The 19,993-nt window shown below is 51.4% G+C and overlaps 1 protein-coding gene across 1 annotated transcript in view; it reads right to left on the bottom strand.

Moving 5' to 3' along the window:
* Positions 1-466: 466 nt before the first annotated feature.
* Positions 467-19,993, bottom strand: part of PPP1R13B (protein phosphatase 1 regulatory subunit 13B) — a 74,881-nt gene continuing 55,354 nt past the window's right edge. The window contains exons 5-17 of the mRNA XM_082848349.1: positions 19,443-19,544; positions 17,089-17,263; positions 16,095-16,291; positions 13,797-13,961; positions 10,849-11,029; positions 7,168-7,337; positions 6,305-6,806; positions 4,441-5,153; positions 3,753-3,890; positions 3,549-3,682; positions 2,775-2,941; positions 1,857-2,056; positions 467-1,284 (exon numbers count right to left, since the gene is read on the bottom strand). Of these exons, the coding sequence (XP_082704475.1) occupies positions 1,243-1,284; positions 1,857-2,056; positions 2,775-2,941; positions 3,549-3,682; positions 3,753-3,890; positions 4,441-5,153; positions 6,305-6,806; positions 7,168-7,337; positions 10,849-11,029; positions 13,797-13,961; positions 16,095-16,291; positions 17,089-17,263; positions 19,443-19,544 (2,886 nt within the window). The 3' untranslated portion in view covers positions 467-1,242. The remainder of the gene's footprint in view (positions 1,285-1,856; positions 2,057-2,774; positions 2,942-3,548; positions 3,683-3,752; positions 3,891-4,440; positions 5,154-6,304; positions 6,807-7,167; positions 7,338-10,848; positions 11,030-13,796; positions 13,962-16,094; positions 16,292-17,088; positions 17,264-19,442; positions 19,545-19,993) is intronic.

The following is a 19,993-nucleotide window of genomic DNA, read 5'->3' as shown; positions in this document are numbered from 1 at the left end:
GCTCAGCTCGGTCCTGGCTCCAGGACACAAGACCCGCTCACAGCCTCCGGGGAGAGACAGCAGTTTACTGTGCGCACGTTTACACGGCATCCGCAGAGACTGCCTTGCAGGGTGCTCGCTTCCCATCAGCACGCTGTGCACAGTCAGCCAGCGCTTAAAGGTAGGTGGCTCTACAACAAGGACCTACACGTGTCTGTACGTAAATTACACACAAGACTCACGCATGGAAAATAAGCTCAGGGCCTGGATTTTAATGAGAGAAAAAAACATTTCCAACGTGGTTCTGACAGTTTCGAGTGGTTTAGTCAAAAAATAGTTTTGGTATATAAAAGCCTGTACGTACAGTTGACGCTTCAGGGAAGCGCCTTACTTGCTTCAAGTCTGGAACCAGGCAGGTTATGGTGTCATGGCTGGGACCGGGGAGCTGGGGCCCCTGCCCTCCCACCCCCATAGCTGCCCCCGTGACTTTGCAGGCGTCCCTGCGTCCACCGCCTCCTGGCCCGTGGGCTGCACGTCCACGCTGGGAGGGGTGGGGACCACACCGGGGCAGCACAAGGCTGCAGAGAAGGCAGTGCTGTGCTGAGACTCCTGACCACGTGTCACTTGATTTTAAGGTCCCTCGCATCCACGGCCTGTCGGTGACCTAGACCGAGGCCTGGAACAGGAAGTGGCGCCCACACACCAGGCACCACTGCTGGACAGAAGTCTCCACACAGGGCCTCGTTTGGTGATGAAGAAACGCATGTGGTGAGGATGAAAAAGGTGCCCGGGTTTCTGTGATTTCTAGTAAACGGGAGGGCAGGGCTCTAGCGAGGGGACGCACCTCACGGCAGCTGCAAGTTTTCATTGTTGGGGCTGGGGTGACACCGGGAATGAGGAACGATGGCCTTGGGGCCCAAGTGTGTGACAGCATTCGTCTTCCTTGGCAACCGACCAGGGGTTAATTACAGGGCTTCTTACTGGCAACAGGGACAGTTGTTTAGAAAGCTGGGTATTTATTTGGATTTACAGTAACTGGCAAAAGTCGGTCTTCCTGGAGGCGAATGTCTCTCTCCCAGCTGCGGGCAGACCAGAGAAAGGGCCTCACCTAGAACCTGCCGGGCTTTCACATTGTGGACGCTGTCTGATAAAGGGAGCACCAGTAAAGCCATTTCTAGCTTCAGCTTCCCAGGGAAATGGCAGAATCATCTCTTCAGTGGCTCCTCGTCGCTGGAAAGCCCGTGCGGTGCTCCCAAGGGAAGTTCAGGCCAGTGTTCGCTGTCGGGGTTTGATCCGTGGGTACAACTGGGAAGCAAGGGACAGGAGTTAGGACAAGGGGACGACCCACTGGGCAGGAACCCCTTCCAGAGGCCAGGCTGCCCTCAGAAGTCCGCACACCAGCTCCTTCAGGCCGAAGTTCAGCTTGTCACCCTCCTAAGGAGAACTTCCAACTCCCAGGATACCCCATTCCTCTTCCTCTCAGGGCACTCGACACTGACACTGTCTGTAAGGCCCCTAAAGGTGCCTGGCAGGCCCACGGTGTCCAGTGACTGTGTCACGAAAGCATCTGCCAGCCCCACCGGGCACGGAGCACGAGAGCAAAGGCACGGCCCTGCCAAGGGTCTGAGGAAGCATCAGTGCAACGCAGAGGAGCAGCCTGCAGTCGCCTGTCCCCCACCGCATTACCGACCCCACGAGCAGAGCACTCTGAGCAGCCCCTGTCGGGGGGCTCCGGCAGATGCCCCCCACGGTTCCCATGAGGCTTGGAGAAAGGCAGTCTCCCGCCCGCAGGATTGGAGCCCAGGTTACGCCCACGGGCAGGTAGAGGGGACAGCTGGCTCCGGCACGGGGCCCCCGGTGCAGCGCAGACTGCTTACCCCCAGCAGGGTTTTGGGCACATAGCCCTCCCGGTCCCCAAAGCGAGCCCACCACCAGTCCGTCTCGCTTTCGTCCTTGCGCCTCAGGATGGTGAGGGCATCCCCTTCGTGGAAGGACAGCTCGTCACTGTTCTGGGCCTCGTAAGCCCACAGAGCATACACCACGCCTTTGTTCATCACGCCCAACTTCTCCTGCACCCCTGGGACGGGAGAGCAAACGGTCAGGTCTCCATGGAGGGCGGGCTGCAGAGAGAGCCCCACAGCAGGACCAGAAGGGACACGCTGCTGTCCTTGGGCAGCCCGGCGGGGGCCGCAGTGGAGCGGTCAGAAGCCAGGCCAGCTGCCACCCTCCGCTTAAAGCCAACAGTCCCTTCCACGTCCCAGCAAGAGGACCGTGGCGGAACCTTTGTGTCCAGAAGCAAAGCAGGGTTGTTCTAAAAGGCGTTTCTTAAGGTGAAACTTACAGCCCACACGCAGAACAAACTCCCAAAAGTCGATGACTAAAGAAGCCGTGGGACTTGCTCTTGGACAGTGGGAAGCACTCACCACCAGAGCGACGGAGCCACTGCGACCCAGTGAGCGCACACCCAGGACTCGCCTGCGGGTCCCCAGGAAGGCTGCCCCCCCCCCCCCCCCCCCCCCCCGCCACAAGGCCTCTGTCCTGGGAGCTGGGCCTGGAGGGCATTGCCTGTTTCATTTGTCACTTTGTCCCCAGGGTCTAAGGTAGGCTGGGCCCACAGGTTCTCCCATCGGGTGTAGCGTGGATGGCCTGTGACTGTTTAGCCCTTGGAAAACCCAGCGCTGCCTAATGGAGAAGGGAGCTTCCCTCCCCCACAGGACAGGATGGGAGACCCACCGTGGGACACCTCAGCCCTCACAGGCCTCTCCCTTGGGGACCCCCGGCCACCCGCCCCGCACCGTGTAAGAACTGGGAGCACTGGGGGTAGCCTTCCTCCGCCTCTTCGCACTTGTCCGCAGCAGTCTCAACGTCGCTGATGGTGGAGGCAAAGATGGCGGCGCCGCTCTCCACCAGCTGTTTGCAGAGGTGGACGCTGTTGCAGGAAGCAGCGCAGTGCAGCGGCGTCCTGGAGGGACAGAGGAGGTGCTCACGCCCGGCCGGGTCCCAGGCGGCCCCCAGGGCTGTGTGCTCAGTGCCCCACGAGCTGCTGTGCTGCTGGCTGTGTAGTGGCCTCACTTCTACTAACAGTTTTGGGCCACACACACGTTTCTGAAAAGGGCGGGCGGGGAGTGGACTGAACACCGGCCTGGAAGCTGGGTGTTCACAGTGCAACAGCACGAATGTCCCTCACACCAATGATGTGTCCCTTACAGTGGCTGCGACAGTGACGGCTGTGTTGTATCACAATATACAAAAAACAGCTGTTCAAACGCAGCAGTGCAGACTGCTGCCTGAAGCTCACGATGAGACCCACGGGGCACAGGGCCTGCGGCGCAGCGGCCGGCCTGCAAGGCTCCCCTCCACACAGGCTTTCTGGCTGCTTAAAAACGTATGGATCAGCAGAGGCTCAGCCTACAGTCAGCGGTCAGCCACGTGTAGAGCGTGATCATGCCCGAGCCTTTAACAAAACCCCCGCGAGAACGAAGACCAGGAGGATACGCAGGCCTGGGACCAAGTTGCCACCCTCGTCCTCTTCCCTTCTCCCCACCACCCCAGCGCCCCGGGGCCCTCACCAGCCGTCGCTGTCGGCGGCATTCACATTGACCCCGAAATCCAGCAGGAACTTCACAATCTGGTGGTGCCCGGCACAGACGGCGTTGTGCAGCGGGGTGATGCCCTCGTCGTTGGGCTTGCTGGGGTCCTCCACCTAGGACAAAGGGCGCGTGAGCCCCAGCCCTGCCCGGGGCCACCAGGGCTGCGGCCGCCCGCCCACTCACCTCGTAGATGATCCTCTGCACCAGGTCGAACTCCCCCTCCAGGGAGGCGTCAAGGAGAAGCGCCAGCGGGTTGAAGCGGACCCTCAGCCCGTGCCCCGTCCTCTCCGAGTTGGGCTTCTTCAGGTTGGTCCGTTTGCTCTATCGGGAGGAAGCTTTGGATTTCAGGGTGACCCCATGGAAGCAGGCCCGGGGGGAAGAGGGGAGGGCCGAAAGCCCAAGGCAGAGCTTCACCCGCAGCCCCGAGTGGTGCCGGGCACCCCGGGCCAGCCCGCTCTCAGGCCAGCCCAGCCTGGCTCCAGAGGGTGTCTCTGCCTCAGGGGCCGGGCTGCGCCATGGGCACCCGAGAGAGGCAGCAAGTGGGGGGGGGGGTCACAGCCGAGCCCAACTGCTTCCGCCCTGCCAGCCGTGAGGGGCTCCCACCTGCCTCTGCTCCTGCAGCACTGCCCTCCCTCCAGGGCTCTGTCTAGAAGGTTCTCCTTCCCCTTGCTGCCTGCCCTTCTGATCCCCACATGGCTGCCCTTCCTCAGGGCCGCCTCGGGCCCCCAGGCTGGCTCTCTGGTAAGAGGCCACCGCCCCTCGTGCCCCGGATGAGCCCCACTGCTCCCAGCAGCCCCGACGCAGGCACGCCCTCCACAGGCACTGGCTGGGTGACTAGGGAGCCATGGCCCTGGTCCGGGGCGGCACCCACCGTAGGGGCCGCCGGCGGGGGTGCGGCGGGGGGAAGCGGCGGCTCAGTGGGCGGGGCCGCGGCCACGTTGTTGTTGTCGTCCTCGGCAGGCTCAGCCGTTTGGTGGGTGTTCAGGGGACAGATGGGCCCCTCCGGTTCGGGGGAAGGGAGCCGGTTGTCATTGGCATCCGAGGTGGGGGCAGGCTCGGCCGGGAGCGGGGCCGTGGGCAGGGTGGGGCCGGCCTCGCCCAGGTTCCCGTTGGCAGCAGTGTTCCCATTGTCCACGTCGGCTAAGGAGCCCAGGAAGTCCCGCGAGGGGCTGGGCTGGTAGAAGGGGGTGCCCTCCATGCCCCCAGCCAGGGTGTTGAAGCGCTGATACAGCAGCTTCTGGATGTTGGGCCCGCCGGGGCCCTCTGGCTCCGTGATGGAGCCGCGCTTCTTCAGGGGCCGGGGCGCGTTGGCCAGCTTCCTGCGCAGGGCCTCCAGGTCAGCATCGCTCTGGTAGCGCAACGGCGAGTGCACAATGGGCGTGAGCTTGGTGGGGCTGAGCGGCCGCGGCAGGCTCTCCACGGCGGCCCCGTCTCCGGGGGCGGCAGGGCTGTCCTGCTCTGGCTCCTTCTCAGCACTTTCTGAAGGCGGCAGGGGATGCGAGGCGCTTGTGGCCAGCGACCCATGAAGAAACGGTAGCGGCGACGGGGATGTGGAGCCGGAGGGCAGAACGGGTTTACCGTACACTGGGGAGACACAGAGGACACCCACCTCAGCAGCCTGTGGCGTCTGGGGCCTGCTCACCAGGCACCTTTGACGACACAGAGATGGGCTCCTACAGAGACTGTAATCTGCCACTGAGGATGCTAAGTCCCCATATTAAATCCCAAAGGAAGTCCCCATATTAAATCCCAAAGGAAGCTGCTGCTCACTGGAAGGTGGAGTGTCTCTAGTTTATCAGTTTTTACAGAACTGGGTCTTTCTCAAATGAAAAAGAACAAAAGGTTGCAAACCTGCCTTCCTGCCCTAAACAGGTGTTCACTGTTTCCTGGCCAAGAAGAACCCACGTGACCTGGGACCAAGCCAAATGATGTAAAACGCAGGCCACCTCAGAAAGGAAGGCTCATCTGGTGGCCCCGGCAAGCCTTTCCCCCGTGGGCCAGGGCCTGCCACAGGCCAGTGCTGGTGTATCCACCTGGGAGATCGCTGGGCACAGGGTGGCCTGGCCTGCCTAGGGATTCTCAAACTAGATTCTAGAAATGTTCTGCAGCCAAGCCCAAGAACGTCTGAAGAGGCCCCAGCCCAGCCCAGATGCCCAGGATCCTGCCGCACAGGGAGGAATCACCGTCAGCCTCTGTATGTGGGGAACTGGGCTCTGTGCTCACACCTGCAGGAGGCCCGGGGCTGATGTTCCCGCACCCAAACCAGGGCTTTTCTCCCCTGTGGGCTCTGGGAAAGGATCCCAAAGCAGCAAAACCGTCCCCCCTCGCATCACCCCCTAGGGGCCTGGCTCAGCTACTGCTAGGAGGCCAGGGGGATCAGATCCAGGCAGAGCTCCCACTACGCCAGCTCCCCAGATAGGTCCTGTACGAGTTACTACGAAGCAGGAGGAAAAGAGGAAATTCCAAAGTGCCAGCCTTCCGAGACCTGGATTTCCTGAGAAATGTGGGCAGGCGGGTGCTCAGACAGGAAGTCAGAGAGCGGTGGTCCACCTGCAGAACTGCTCTATGCATGTCATCTTTTACCCCCATCTCACACAGATACCCAAGGCCGCACTTTATGTAAGAATCACGTTTAATCCTAAACAGCACGTGGCCCAAAAGTAAGGATATGGATTGGCATTTTCTCAAGTATGACTTCCTCACCCCGAGAGATGGCGAGTGCAAACCCACCGTACCTGCTTTAACCGACTTATTTAAGGTGCTGTGCGCCGCTGGCTGGTACTTCTTAGGTGGCGTGGCTTGCTGGAGGTACATGGAGTATATGGAACTTGAATTCACTGTCTGTGGTCCTTTCCTGGGGGATTGTGGCCTTGACCCTTTATCAGCCAGAAAGGGCCTAATGGCCACAGTCAGTGGGAGTTCAGGTTTGCCGTCGCCAGCTGGAAAGGCAGGCAGCCCCGCCGGTGGGTACGTGGGACTTGGTGGCACAGAAATCCTCTGCTGAATCTGCTGGGAGGACCCTGGCTGGTGGGGGCCAGCCGCAGGGGGCAGCGGTGCAGGTTTCTGCCGACTGGGCAGGCCTGCGCTGGGCCTGGGCAAGCTGCCCTCCTTCCTCCTCTCCAGGGAGTTTGTCGAGCCTGGGCCCGCGGGCGCAGGGCTTGGGTACGTCCCATAGCTTGGGGGCAGCTGCTTGCCGACACCAGGGATGGGAGGTGGCACTTTACCAATCTCGATGCCCTAAATTTAGGTGTTAAAAAGAAAGACAAAGTCATCCTTTGAAAAGTCAAGCACGTTTCCATCCACGGTCACAAGAGCACAAAGCAGGACTTGTAATCCTTCAAACAGGCTTGTGACCAGGCACGGGGCACGCCGTGGGGGTGAACAGCAGGGTGAACGACCCTGACCAAAGGCCTCACACCTGTACCCCACTCTCGTGCTCAGGGTCCATGAACTCCTTCAGACTTGGGTATGATTTGGACACCAACAGGATTAATTTGCCTCGTGACACCTCCTACCACTTAGATAAAGACGAAGGCTAAATAAGGATGTAGCCAGTCAGGAGCTTGTTTGTGTTTTGTGACAAAGACAAACGGCGTACCAGCTTCTCCGGGGCTGCCAAGGCTGACAAGGGCGTAGGCTGGCTCGAGACGGCCCCCTGCTTGAGAGGCCCCTCCACGTTCGGGTCCTTCCAGTCCACACTGGCGATCTGCGTCGGTTTCACCAAAGAGCTAGAATTTTGTTTTAATGTTGGCCAGTTTCCATCATTGGCTTGAAAAGAACACAGAATTTAAGTAAAATTTTTCTTGAAATTAGTTGAACCAACATAATAATAACCCCCTGCCAGAAGCAAAAATCACCTTCTGGAACGTCACGCTCTGACGGAGCTCCATGACCAGGAGGTGCCCCCCACACACACACCGGCTGCTGCGCGGCAGGACGACCAAGGTCGGCCTCTGCCGGCACCGCCTCACCAGTGCCCACGTGCGGTCACGTGTGCAGAGACTCCATGACCAAGCACAGGGCTGCTCCAGCCCGGGAGAGGGGCCAGAGGATTGCAGAAACATTCTTAGCGCCCACTGAAATACAGGTCAAAGCCATTACATCGACACCAATGAATAACATAAGCGTCGGCACTTGGTTTTCAAACACTATTTACAAATACAGACAGCAATATAAAAAAAGACATCTTTTAACTTCATAACAGGTTTGACCTGTACTGCTTCTAGTATTAAAAGAAAGATTTGACTTTAATCTGTTAGAAATTTCCACCCTCTTAAAATAATTCATGATCACAAGAGGACAGTACAAGTTCCCAGTGATTGGAGTAGCAGGCTATTATTCTGTTGCAGTGATTAGAAAGCCAGTCAACCCAGCATTTTCAGGACAGCCACTGAAAAGGTATGTTTTCTAACATAGCATCTTCCAAACTGAGAAAGGGTGCAGAAGCATTCCCTGGTAACACAGGCCCACTCACAGTGAGCCCACAGGGTTAGATCTCAGCCCGCCTCAGGCCCCTGCTTCTCTCCGCAGCGGTACAGGGCTGGACCGGAGTGGGAACCCTCCCAGCCATCAGCCGTATGGGAGGGAAAGCAGCCAGGGGCACTGTTCTGGGCCCTCCTGTAAGAGAAGCACACCCTCGCCTCTCCTCCCGTCTGCCAGCACGGGCAGGTGGGGCAACAGCAGAGCAGCAGGGAAATCACCCTCCCTTACAGCAATTGTGCTTGAGCCCAAACCTGCGACTCACAAAACAGGAAGAGCAAACTCTCAAATCCACTCTGCACACAGCCATACAAGGCAGCGTCAGCGCAGTGAGGATGAGAGGGCCTCTGAGTGCCCGAGCAGCGACAGCTGCTAAGCCAATCTATCTCTGGCAGCAGCACGGCCAGCCCATGTGTCCACTGCTCCTCCGGCTCAGTTCCTCCATGGCTGGAAACCACTGCAGGCTCCAGGCCGCTGCTAGGGCCCTGGTGAGGCATTCCCAGGCCTTAGTCCAAACCATCGCTTTGCTCTGTGTGGCCCATCAGCCTCTTCCGGGCCAGAAGTGTGTGTGCTTCCACACCCCCTTGGTTGTATCAGACCGGGGGGTGTGTGGGCCAGAGATGCACAGGTTCACCAAGGATGCACCAAGGTGCAAACTCCGGGCTGAGGGGAAGATGGACAGAGCCTGCTGCTGACTCAGGAGGGAGGATGGGGCTGGCCGTGGGGGCTAGAGTCCCTGACCTCTCTCAGGATCACATAAAATGCGGCCCCCAGCTGCTCCTCAGATCCCACAGCCATGGCAGAGTTCGCAGAGATCAGGCACAAAGGGACTGGACAGGGACTAGGAATTTTCTTTCTTCAGGATGAGGCAGGAGGTACAGAAGGAAGACCATTTATTATTATTATAAGGGACAAAATCATCTAAGTATGATGGGAGACTCCTGTACTGAAGATAAAACTAAAACCCTCATAGTGAACTCAGAAAATCATCTTAATTTTGTAAAAACAAAACCAAAAAACCCTTGCTGGGCCAGCACCTGTCAAACCCCTCCTGAGGATGATCTGGTGTTTTGACCCAGCCCAAATCTCACACCAGTTGAAGGTGGGGACCAACTAACATATATGTGGCTTCTGTCTCAAGCCTGAATGCGAGGAGCAGGCCTTTGTCAGTTTGGAAGAACAGCCACGGCTGATTTGGCACTGTCACCAGAGCTTCCCACCGGACCTGCCGGCCAACATACGGTTCGCAAACGGGCTTGTGGGGCGCTGTGACGAGCCACAGTCAGGCCCGACGTCGAGGTCTGACACTGCCCACGAGCTGGTCACTCTGGGTTTACCACGGCCATCTGTGTGACACGGGAACCAGAAAGACAGCCGACAGCACAGTTAGTCTCCCCTGGGAGATTTTCTCACCCCGGCTCTACATCTGGGCCGAGATGCTGCCCCCCAACGCGGGGGTGACACAGGTTTCCTGCGCCCACTCACCCCACAGCACAGAGAAGGAGCGAGGCTACTGCCGAACCTCCGGAGGACACGGTCTCCCGGCCCTGCGAGGGGTCTTCTCCCGGCAGCCTCTGTGAGGCGGCCTAGCACACACCCACAGAGAAGAGGGGAAACTCGAGCATCCTCAGCTCGGGGCAGGTTTGAGATATTTAAGCAGAGAAGGAGCCGGCTGTGCTAATTATCTGCCATCAGCAATAGCTGAATATATACTCCCACCATTGGGTGGTTCAAACTATAAATAACAGCTTATCAAAGAAAGCTGCAATTAGAGTTTCATGCCGACCACGCACTCCACGTGGCTTCTGAGACACAGCCACGAAGAGATCTGAGCCGGGCACGTGGCCCACGAGGACTGGGGACGCCTCCTCCCACCTGGGTCGGAGCAAGCCCCCGGTCCTCCAGCGGGGGCAGCAGTGGTGTTGCTGCTCAGACCAGGTGCCAGGCAAGAGAACTCAAAGCGACCAAACGAAAGACCAGCACAAATCTACCACCAAACCTGGAAAAACGTCCTCAAAATGTAGCCCTGACCCAGTCAGCACTACTGCTGTCAGGCATGTCACCTGTGCTCTGTGATTCCGTGTGTGATGGGCCAGCATGGCAGCCCTGTCATATACAAAGTCTCACTGCCAAGGAGCCCTGGCATCTCATGCATCAGTTTAAAGCACAGCCGTCTTCCTCGGAGCACACGGTGCAGAGTCTCCGTGGAGACCTGGGCCTGCGCTCGGCTAGGAAGCTGGGGGCGCCGCAGGGGCTCCATGTCCTCGGGACGGCTACGCACCGCCTCGGCGCTGGGGCCCGAGTCCAGTCACACCGCACGATTCAGGGTGGCCAAGAGCCGAAGGGGTGGCTTGTGGACGCTCTGGTGGACAGAGACCATGCTGGGTAGGGAAGGCAGAGCAGCTACAGGCTCTGCTGATGTGGAGGCAGCCCTCTGCCTGGGCCGCAGCGTGAGGACGAGCAGCAGCCCAGGCTACAGTGACGCGTCCCCTGCTGCCAGCGAGCACCCTCACAGGCAAACAAAACCTGTGGCAGGAGAGGCTCAGGTCTTAACTAATTTGTGTTTTGAGAAGCCACACAGTAAGGACACTGAGTCCAAAAAAGAGAACCTGTTCTTGTTTTAGGATCATCATCACTGTGGTGGCACACAGCTCCCCAAATGCTGCCCTAGAGGACAAAGTGCCTTGGAGGACACATCACAGAGGCTGGGTGCAACGTGGGGGTCTTCTCTGAGGCTACTGTCCCCCCACAGCCCCCCTTCCTGCTCACTCTCCCCCGAAAGAGGGCCCAGGCCACTCACCGGATTTGGATCTTCCGTGGGCAGCACTTGACGCGATAGTGAGAGACTGGGGCTTTATGGGGTCTCCGGGGGCAGGATAGCTGCCGGTGCTGGGAACCTGGATGTAAGGCCCCACCGCAGCGACCCTGCCAGGCGTGCTCAGGGGTGACTGTGGCGACGACGTGCCATTCACACGGCTCAGCTATAAAATGGGAAGAAATCAGAGTCAAGATTATCCTCAGTTAAGTTCTTTTAACTGTAAGCCTAGTATGACCGACTGCTCAGATTTGAGCCAATCACTCAACAGTTCATACGTACGAAGCTCCATGACCCTAGAAGATCAGTACCTAGAAAGGGCAAGACTTCAAAAAAGGGCCTGAGCCCACAGTCCCACATGAGTGATGCTCTGTGATAACACCTACCTGTTTGTGAGTTATAAAACCAGGAGCCGAGTGTGTAACAGAGCAACCCCTCAGGACCCCTCTGTGTACATAACCCTCTCACCTGGGGATGCACTCCCTTCCCTGGGTGGGCACAGAGGCATCGTCAAGCCTGGGCTCTGAACCTGGCTTCAAATCCTGCTCTGCCACTTACTCGCTGGGCTGCCTTGGGCAAGTGATGGAACATCTCTGAGCCTCTGTGCCCATGCCCGAAAATTCGGGATAAGCGTTGTTGTAAGGACTGAATGAGCCACGCAGGACAAAGTAATAGGGTCTGGAACCAGGTGAGACTCTGACCAGTTCCCTGAAGGCAGCTCTGCTGTTCTCAGCAAGGACACCAGGCCACAGCCAATGACACTGGTCACGTGACACTGCCCAACAAAAAAAGCCTGCAAAACAGGGATCTGACTAGAGAAACACTGACCCTTAGAGTTCCCCAGACAGGCTCTGAGAGAGCCATACCCATCCTACAACTGTTTGCAAAATTCTGCATACATGAGCATGTGTCATTTTGGAGAAAGCATCCATGATTTTGACAATTGTTCAAAGGTGCCTAAAACCTTTGGGTTGGAGACACATCTCTGCAGAAGCACCAACTTCTTCAGGGAGATCCCTTGAAGTATCAGATGGAATAAGAAGTAATATTTATGTAGCCATCTGTGACGGTTAATTTTACCTATCAACTTGGCTAGGCTGTGATACCCAGATATTTGGTCAAACATGTCTAGATGTTGCTGTAACGGTATTTTTAACATTTAAATCAACAGACTTTGAGTAAAGCAGATTGCCCTCCATAATGTGGGTGGGCTGCATCCAATCAGTTGAAGGGCTTACAGAGAAAGACTGAGGTCCTCAGAGGAAGAGGAAATTCCACCTCTAGACTGCCTTCAGACTCACGCTGCAACATCCACAACTCCCTGGGTTTCAGACAACTCCCTGGGTTTCAGGCTGCCAGCCAGCCCTGCAGATTTGGGGTGTGCCTGCCTCCACAACCGCATGAGGCAGTTCCTTACAGTCAGTCGACTGATCAGTCTCTACACACAGGTACACACAGAACTGATTCTGTTCTCCGGAGACCCCTGACCCACCACTAAGACTGTAATGTAAGCAAGCATGGAGCACGGGCAAACGTCCTCTCCCATGCTCTGTGTGTTGTTAATTGAGAGAACAAGGAAATCATTATCTGAAATCATGGCATCATACAGATCAACCATTGACCTTTAAGCACTCTGGTTAAAAAAAAAAAAAGTGTGGATTTGTAAATAAGAGACTTTTCACCTGAGACCACTGATCACGATGCCCACAGAAGTGGCAGTACCCTTCTGCCTCTCGTGTCCTCCTAACCCATCCCACCAGGCGAAGCTGCTGAAGCCTGCACCTCGCCTCCTGAGAGCTACCTTCAGAGCAGCAGGAGCTGACAAGAGGACACCTGTCAACGTGAAAGCACTGGTTTTGGAGTGTGGAGAGAGGAACTCTGGGAGCACTGTCCCAGCTACCTGGCTGCCTGCTCCATTTCCACTCCTGAGGGCAAAGTGCCAATCAGCTCTCCACTCAGGCACTGCTCCCCTCAAACACTGAGCACCACTGGTGGAACGAAAGGTCAAGTGCTACATCCAGCCAGAGACACCACACACAGCAGTCCCTTATCCTCCCACGAACTCCCAGCGATGCATACGCTCATGAAGCACTGACAGCAACAGCAAGACTCAGGGGCACCCTGCCTAACAACAGGGCTGGGTAACATGACCACAGGCCCTGGAACATGGAATTTTACACAGAAGTTACAAAAGGAATGAGGTAATAATGACCTGGAAAGATACCCATATTGCAGTTCAAAAAAAAAAAAAAAAAAAAAAGACTAGGTACAGAACAGTGTGAATGATATAATTCCTACAATTCCATTTTCAATTAAAAATTGAATACCTTTCTCTCTATATTAAGCAAAAGACTGGAACCGTTAATAACTATCATCCCTGGAGAATGAGAAGGATGGAAGGGACTTCCACATTTTCCTTTAAATATTTCTGCACTGTTTTAACTTTCTTCCAATGAGTATTTACTACCTTTGAAATTCAAAATACCAAATAAAGATTTTTAAAAAGCAATAACTCCTCATATAGCACTTTTCTCAAGAGTTTACAAAGTCTTTCCACATGGGTTATTTCTCAGAATCCTTATAGCAATTCTCAGTTCACAGCAAGGACACAAGGCTACACAAGGTCAAGGAATTTATGCACATGGCGCAGCTTAAAATGGTTGCTGCAACTCCAGCGCCAAAGCTTCCCCCCAGTGGAAAGGAGACAGAGCTGCCTGGGGAGAATGAATGGTGAGGAGCTGCGCACCGGGCGGTTTTGATCCATACATACACCAGGAAACAACTGTGTCTTTGGGAACATGAACTTTCTTCTACTGTCACTTTTTATGGTTTATGGCCAATTTATGTTTATCAGCTATGGCAAATGGGGGGAGCAGAATGGCATTACAGTGAAAATGTACACTTTGAGGATGAACCATTTTCAGTAGTTTCACAGAAATATTTTCTTTTTCACATGCCTGAATTTTTTTCCCATAAAGACGTTCACGCAGTTCGTTGATCCGCTTGTCCATCACGGCCACCTCCATGTTGCGCTTATTCAAGAGCTCCTTCTGCTGCTGGAGCTTTGAATTCTGCTCCTGGTTGAGCTGATTACGAATCTGCAAAATAGAAAACACAACACTCATGATTTGTATTAACTAAATAGTCAAGTTCTCATTGTTAGGGGGATTAAAAAAAGAAGAAAAAAGCAACATTTAGTTCTTATGTGTATTTACATACAGGCATCGTCCCCTGTATGCTAAATATTTTACAGGTACAGCACAGATGAAGCCGGAACATATTTCTTATGGAACAAAAAAAGCAAATATCTGCAAATGTGTCTTCTTCAAAGCGTACAGAATGACTAGTACCAGTAATGACTGTGGGACACCATGCCTGTGGTCCTAGGGAACGGGGGTGGGTGGGTTCAGTGACATAAGGAGGGGTATCTGTTCTGCCCCACACAGTCCATTGAATGTGGCAGCAGGAAACCCAAGGATGGCCAAATCACCAAACAGAATGTTCTTATATAATTTTAATGGGTTATAACAAGCACTTTTAAAAAATGAAATAGAGAATAGAAAACATCAGAGTGCACTGCACATAGAAGGTTAAGTCTTGTCTTGCTAAACTCTTTCAGATGCACACATGTACTAGCACATACATACTGGCATATGTGTATAGACAGGAGGTAACATGTACTTTATAACCTAGACTGCAGTCAAAAAATTGGAAATATATATAAATAAATGTACTACAGTCTTCACACTTTACCAAAAATAAATCCTTAAAAAACCCTGCACTTGCATGAGGGAGGGGATATGAGGATATATGTATACGTATAGCTAATTCACTTTGTTATATAGCAGAAACACAACAATGTAAAGCAATTATACTCCAATAAAGATGTTAAAAAAAAAGAAAAACCCTGCACTTTTAACAACTGCTTAAAAATATAAAAAGTAGTAAATTTTTATAACACTTTGTTTCTATGCATTTACATTACAGAACTTAATGGCAACAAGTGAGTTTACTCTCTGTAATTAAAAATCTGCACTTCGTAAAATGATATAATACTTTTTCTAGCAAGTACTAATATAACTGCAAAACTTGTATCTGGCTTGAAAAATCACCTGCTGGGGACTTCCCTGGTGGTCCAGTGGGTACAACTCCGCACTCCCAGTGCAGGGGGCCCAGGTTCAATCCCTGATCAGAGAACTAGATCCCGCATGCCATAACCAAGAGTCTGCATGCCGCAACTAAAGATCCTGCGTGCTGCAACTAAGACCTGGCTCAGCCTAAATAAATAAATAAATATTTTTAAAAAATCACCTGCTGAGTGACAATTTCTGAGAAATGGGAATCTTGAGGGTTGTTATGATTGTGTCCTCCCAAAATTCATATGTGGAAGCCCTAATCCCCAATGTGATAGTATTTGGAGATGGGGCCCTTGGGAGGTAATTAGGCTTAGATAAGGTCGTGAGGGTGGGGCCTTCATGATGGGGTTAGTGTCCTTATAGGAGGAGGAAGAGAGATCAGAGCATGTGCGGACACAACAAGAAGGCAGCCAGGAAGTGGACCCTCACCATGAACTGATCTTGGACTTCCAGCCTCCAGAACTGTGAGACATAAATGTCTGTTGCTTTAAGGCAGCCCAAGCTGACTAAGACAAGGATTTAACAAATAAGCATCTATCTTGTCAAAACACAGTTTACACAGAGGCCTTAAGTATTATCTAAAGCTTAATTCTTTACCAGTTCATCATATTGCCAATTAAATTCATACTGAAATTTCTGTACCGAAAACATGCTAAGTGAAAGAAGCAAGTCACAAAGAACTACAACTGCATGATTCCATTCATATGAAATTTCTGGAATAGGCAAATCCATAGCGATGGAAAGTAGAGTCATGGTTGCTTAGGGCTAGAGGGATAGGGGGCTGTGGGGTGATGGCTAAAAGGTGTCTTTTGGGGGTGATGAAGATATTCTAAAATCAACTGTGGTGGCGTATACAGAACTCTGTGAAGATACTGAAAACCACTTAATTGTATGCTTTAAATGGGTGAATCGTATGCTATGTGAATTATGTCTCAAAGCTGTTTAAAAAATTATTTTGTACTGAATACATTTTGTGCCTACTATTAAATTAGAATCCATTAATTTGTTTCCAGTTCCTGAGGTTTCCACACTGAAAGAAAACTCAAAAGATAAGGAAGTTTTAATAGAATCATTCCTCGGACCCAGGTGAGTTACCTGTAGCTCTTGGTACAGTCTTTTCAGCTCCACTGCTGCTGGTCCTGTCAGCTTGCCATTGTAAGACTGGAACCCATTCAGTTTTCCCTTCTTTAAATCTTCCAATTGCTGACTGAGCTGATCAACTCTTAAAATTGCAGTCTGTACTTCTTGCTTCTTTTCCTGGAACATGGCACTGAACCTTTCTATTTCGGCAGCTATAATTTCCCACCAATTAGGGGAAAAAAAAAAACATAATTTAGTTGATATTCTTTTTTTCATAGTATTTTGCTATTTTTATTTTGTGATTTCTTCATTTCTATCCATTTAACTCAACTTTAGCATCATCTAGTGCCAGACCTTGGAGAGAAAGTTGTAATATCCATAATCCAAAACACACTTCAACAAGCCTTTGGAACACATAATGTGACCGCTCATATGACAAACAATTAATTTGCACTAATTATTGAATATTTTTAAATCAGGGCAATCTGTCCAAAAGCTATCTTGGTCAAGCCACTTAGGAATCTCAAGGCACCAAAGAGACCAAGGCTCTGTGAGGGCAGGACCATCCAAATCTATCTTGCTTATTCTGTAACATAAAGTAGGCACTGACAGAACTGACTGATGAAGTAACAATCCACGCACACAAATAAAAAGTGAGCATTTGTATGCTTTATCTTAATACACAGATAAAATTTATGCTGTTCAATTAAAACAGACCCTCATGATGAGTTGAGTCTTAAGAGTACCCTAGCCCCAGTCCAAAGGGTGGCTACAACCAAGGTAACAAAAGGATCTCTCTACTACATTGCTAAAGCTGCAGAAGATTTTCTAAAATCTCTTAATCTAACCAATCCATCCAGTTAGATGCAGATGACAGAGCAAAGCTTTAGTGCTTTTCTACAGCAAGATCTGACATCAGCTTGTGACTGAGAGCATCTGGAAGCTGGCCTCTGTCTCATGTCATCTACGCCTGCTGAGTGTCAGGGTGCCAGTGGGCCGCGGCACGTACACAGATTGCCATTCATGATTTTGCTGTAGTCTACTTGTCCTCTCATGGCACGGATCTTCTTCAGTTTATTTTCCTGGGCTTCAACTCTTTCTTTCAATTTCTGAAGCTTTTCATTTTCAGAAATAGACTGCTGCTGACGGCGCTCCTGTTGCTTTAGAAAATGTAAACGCTGTTCCTATTGAGAGAGGAAAATAGCTAACTTTGAAAATTGAAACATACAGTAACTTTTGTACACTAAAAAAATTTAAGTGGATCCCTCAGTATCTCCTATCTTAATGAATGTTACAGAAATGCCAGCCACGCTTTCACCTCCATCCTGTGTGTGAAGCCCCAGCAGCCTAAGCTTCCTGCCGCCAGTACCAGGTTTCCTGCTGCTACAAAGCGGCTTTCAAGGGTCCCTTATATTAACCTCCTAAAGGAAATGAGCACTGAGTAGCAGAGAATTTTATATTGAAAAGAGATAAGGTGAGCAGTAAGGAGATGAACCTCTAATCTGCTAAGTGACAGGAACTTTTGAGGAAGGGTTTGTTTTCTTTAGGATTAGTTCCTTCAAAAGTAATCAAACATTTTATAGTCAGACAAGAACAGGACAGTCCTACAGTAAAAATATATGTGATACTCTTCAATCGTTTTTTTCCCTACTCACGTGAAAGCACACCTTAAGGGTAACAGTCAATATTATTCATGGTCCCATCTGTATGCATAAAACATACTTAAGAAGAGGCTTAAGTGTGACTGTGTAGGCGTTACACACTGCACACTAAGGGAAGGGAATATGTGCTTCAATATGGAAAGATCAGCATTAACTTGTGAATTACACTGCTGAAAATATCTAAGGTTTTTTTAAAATAGCAATACTCTTGGATCAATATTTGGAAAGAAAATAAAAAGTAGAATTAGAAAATTTTATAATGACATAATACCACGTACATTTCATCTTAGAAATGGAATGAAAATACTTTCCAATTACTTTTAATTGTTCTTTATTCTTGTAAATCCAATAAACTTTGTAAGACAACTTTTAAAAACAAGTCCAACTTAAACTATTATTTACATAAAAGTGTACAGAATCACATGGTCATTCAATAAATGATAAAAAATTGAACTGGACATTTGGTTCTTAAGAAAATCTCTCTATAGAGCAAGCATGAAAAACCTAGGTAGTGGCGTTAACATGTTCTCTCTACAGCAGTTTCAGAACATTTACGATCATTAGAACATGAAATCATTTTCAGCAGGCATGGGTGATAGGTCTGATTTTTTAGTCCAAGACTAAACCATTATTTAGAAAAGTTTTGAAAGCAAGCAGGATCCTGTGGGGCCGTCCCAGGTACAAAAGCCTTTTCTGCGCCCCCATTTCTGGTTTGTAGGGAAAAGGCTTCAGATTCCTATGCCTTCCCTGAGCCCTAAAAGGCAGATTCAGTTACTAACCAGGGAAGTAAGAGAATGCAGGAACAAAGGAGGAACAGTCAGGAAACAACAGGGTCCTGGCTCCTCCTCCAGGGACACACAGAACGATATACCCTTGAGCTCTTCTGCAGGAACTAAGGCCCCCACCCAGGTGGAGGATGCTAACTCCACGCTGAGCACAGACTCCGGAACACCAGCCTGTTCCCTCACCACCAACGAATCAGAAGAAAGCCACACACCCTGCAGCCCTCCCCTAAATTTTGCCTATAAAAATGCTTCCCTGAGAACCACCAAGGAATTCAAATTTTTTGAGCATGAGCCACCCGTTTTCCTCACTTGGCCCTGCAATAAACCTTTCTCTTTTCCAAACTCCAACATTTCTGTTTTGGTCTGTTTGGCCTCACTGCGGGTCGGCAACAGTTTCAAATGCTACGACAGAGTTTCAACAACAAATCCAGTACTCAGTGTAAATAATGAGTGCTGATGATGCCGTGCACCAAAATAAACCAAACAAATTCCTTGTAGGGTGGGATAAAGGGAAGCCACTGTCTTGGGGGCCCACGGCCAGTGTCTTATCACAGGTCATTGGCTTCCTCTAGAACACTAATGCCAACTACATCAGCCGAGAACACATCCAGAGGGAAAGGAGGGGACAATGGAAAGCATCCTTTCTTTCCAAATTTTATCTACAATTGGGTAAGGCCAACTGTTTCCTGTCCCGGGGGGTTGTGTGTGCAAGTCAAGGGTCAGATGCTCTTGTTCTGATACTTTCCCAACTTCAAGAAGCTATAGTATGCATTTATGATTACAGAAGAGATAATTAAGATATTGTGTTTAACACTGTGGCGGCATGGTCCTACTTGCAGGGGTTAGCCAGGTAATCTAAAGTAATGCCGAAGGACACACTTGTTGAACATTTCCCCACTGCTGCTTTAATAACTTACCTTGGCAACCAACATTTGCTGCTGGTTTTCAATTTGCTGTTGTTGCCTAGCTGCCATATCTTGGAGTTCTGAGAGGGTAAGTTCGACACGTGGATTTCCAATCTGCAGGGAACAAAACAAACTCAGACTGGAATGTATGTTTATCTGCATAATCATTTTCTCTAGTGTCAAAATGCACACACATCAAGATTTTTAAATAGGTTCCCTAGAAACTAAGAGAAGATAAATAAGTTTACTTTCTCATAAGAACTTTTCCTCCTAATTGTTGACTGCTTCTATTAAATTTATTTGAGTAAGCTGGGATGTCAAATGTTTAAGGATAAACAACGTAAAAAATAAATGTGTAGGGCTTCCCTGGTGGCGCAGTGGTTGAGAGTCCGCCTGCTGATGCAGGGGACACGGGTTCGTGCCCCGGTCCGGGAAGATCCCACATGCCGCGGAGCGGCTGGGCCCGTAAGCCATGGCCGCTGAGCCTGCGCATCCGGAGCCTGTCTCCGCAACGGGAGAGGCCACAACAGTGAGAGGCCCGCGTACCGCAAATAAATAAATAA

The sequence above is a fragment of the Leucopleurus acutus genome (genome assembly GCF_964270905.1).
Source record: "Leucopleurus acutus genome assembly, chromosome: 1".
Lineage (NCBI taxonomy): Eukaryota > Metazoa > Chordata > Mammalia > Artiodactyla > Delphinidae > Leucopleurus > Leucopleurus acutus.
Note: the sequence above shows the minus strand (reverse complement) of the source record. Positions and strands in the feature narration are given on the sequence as shown.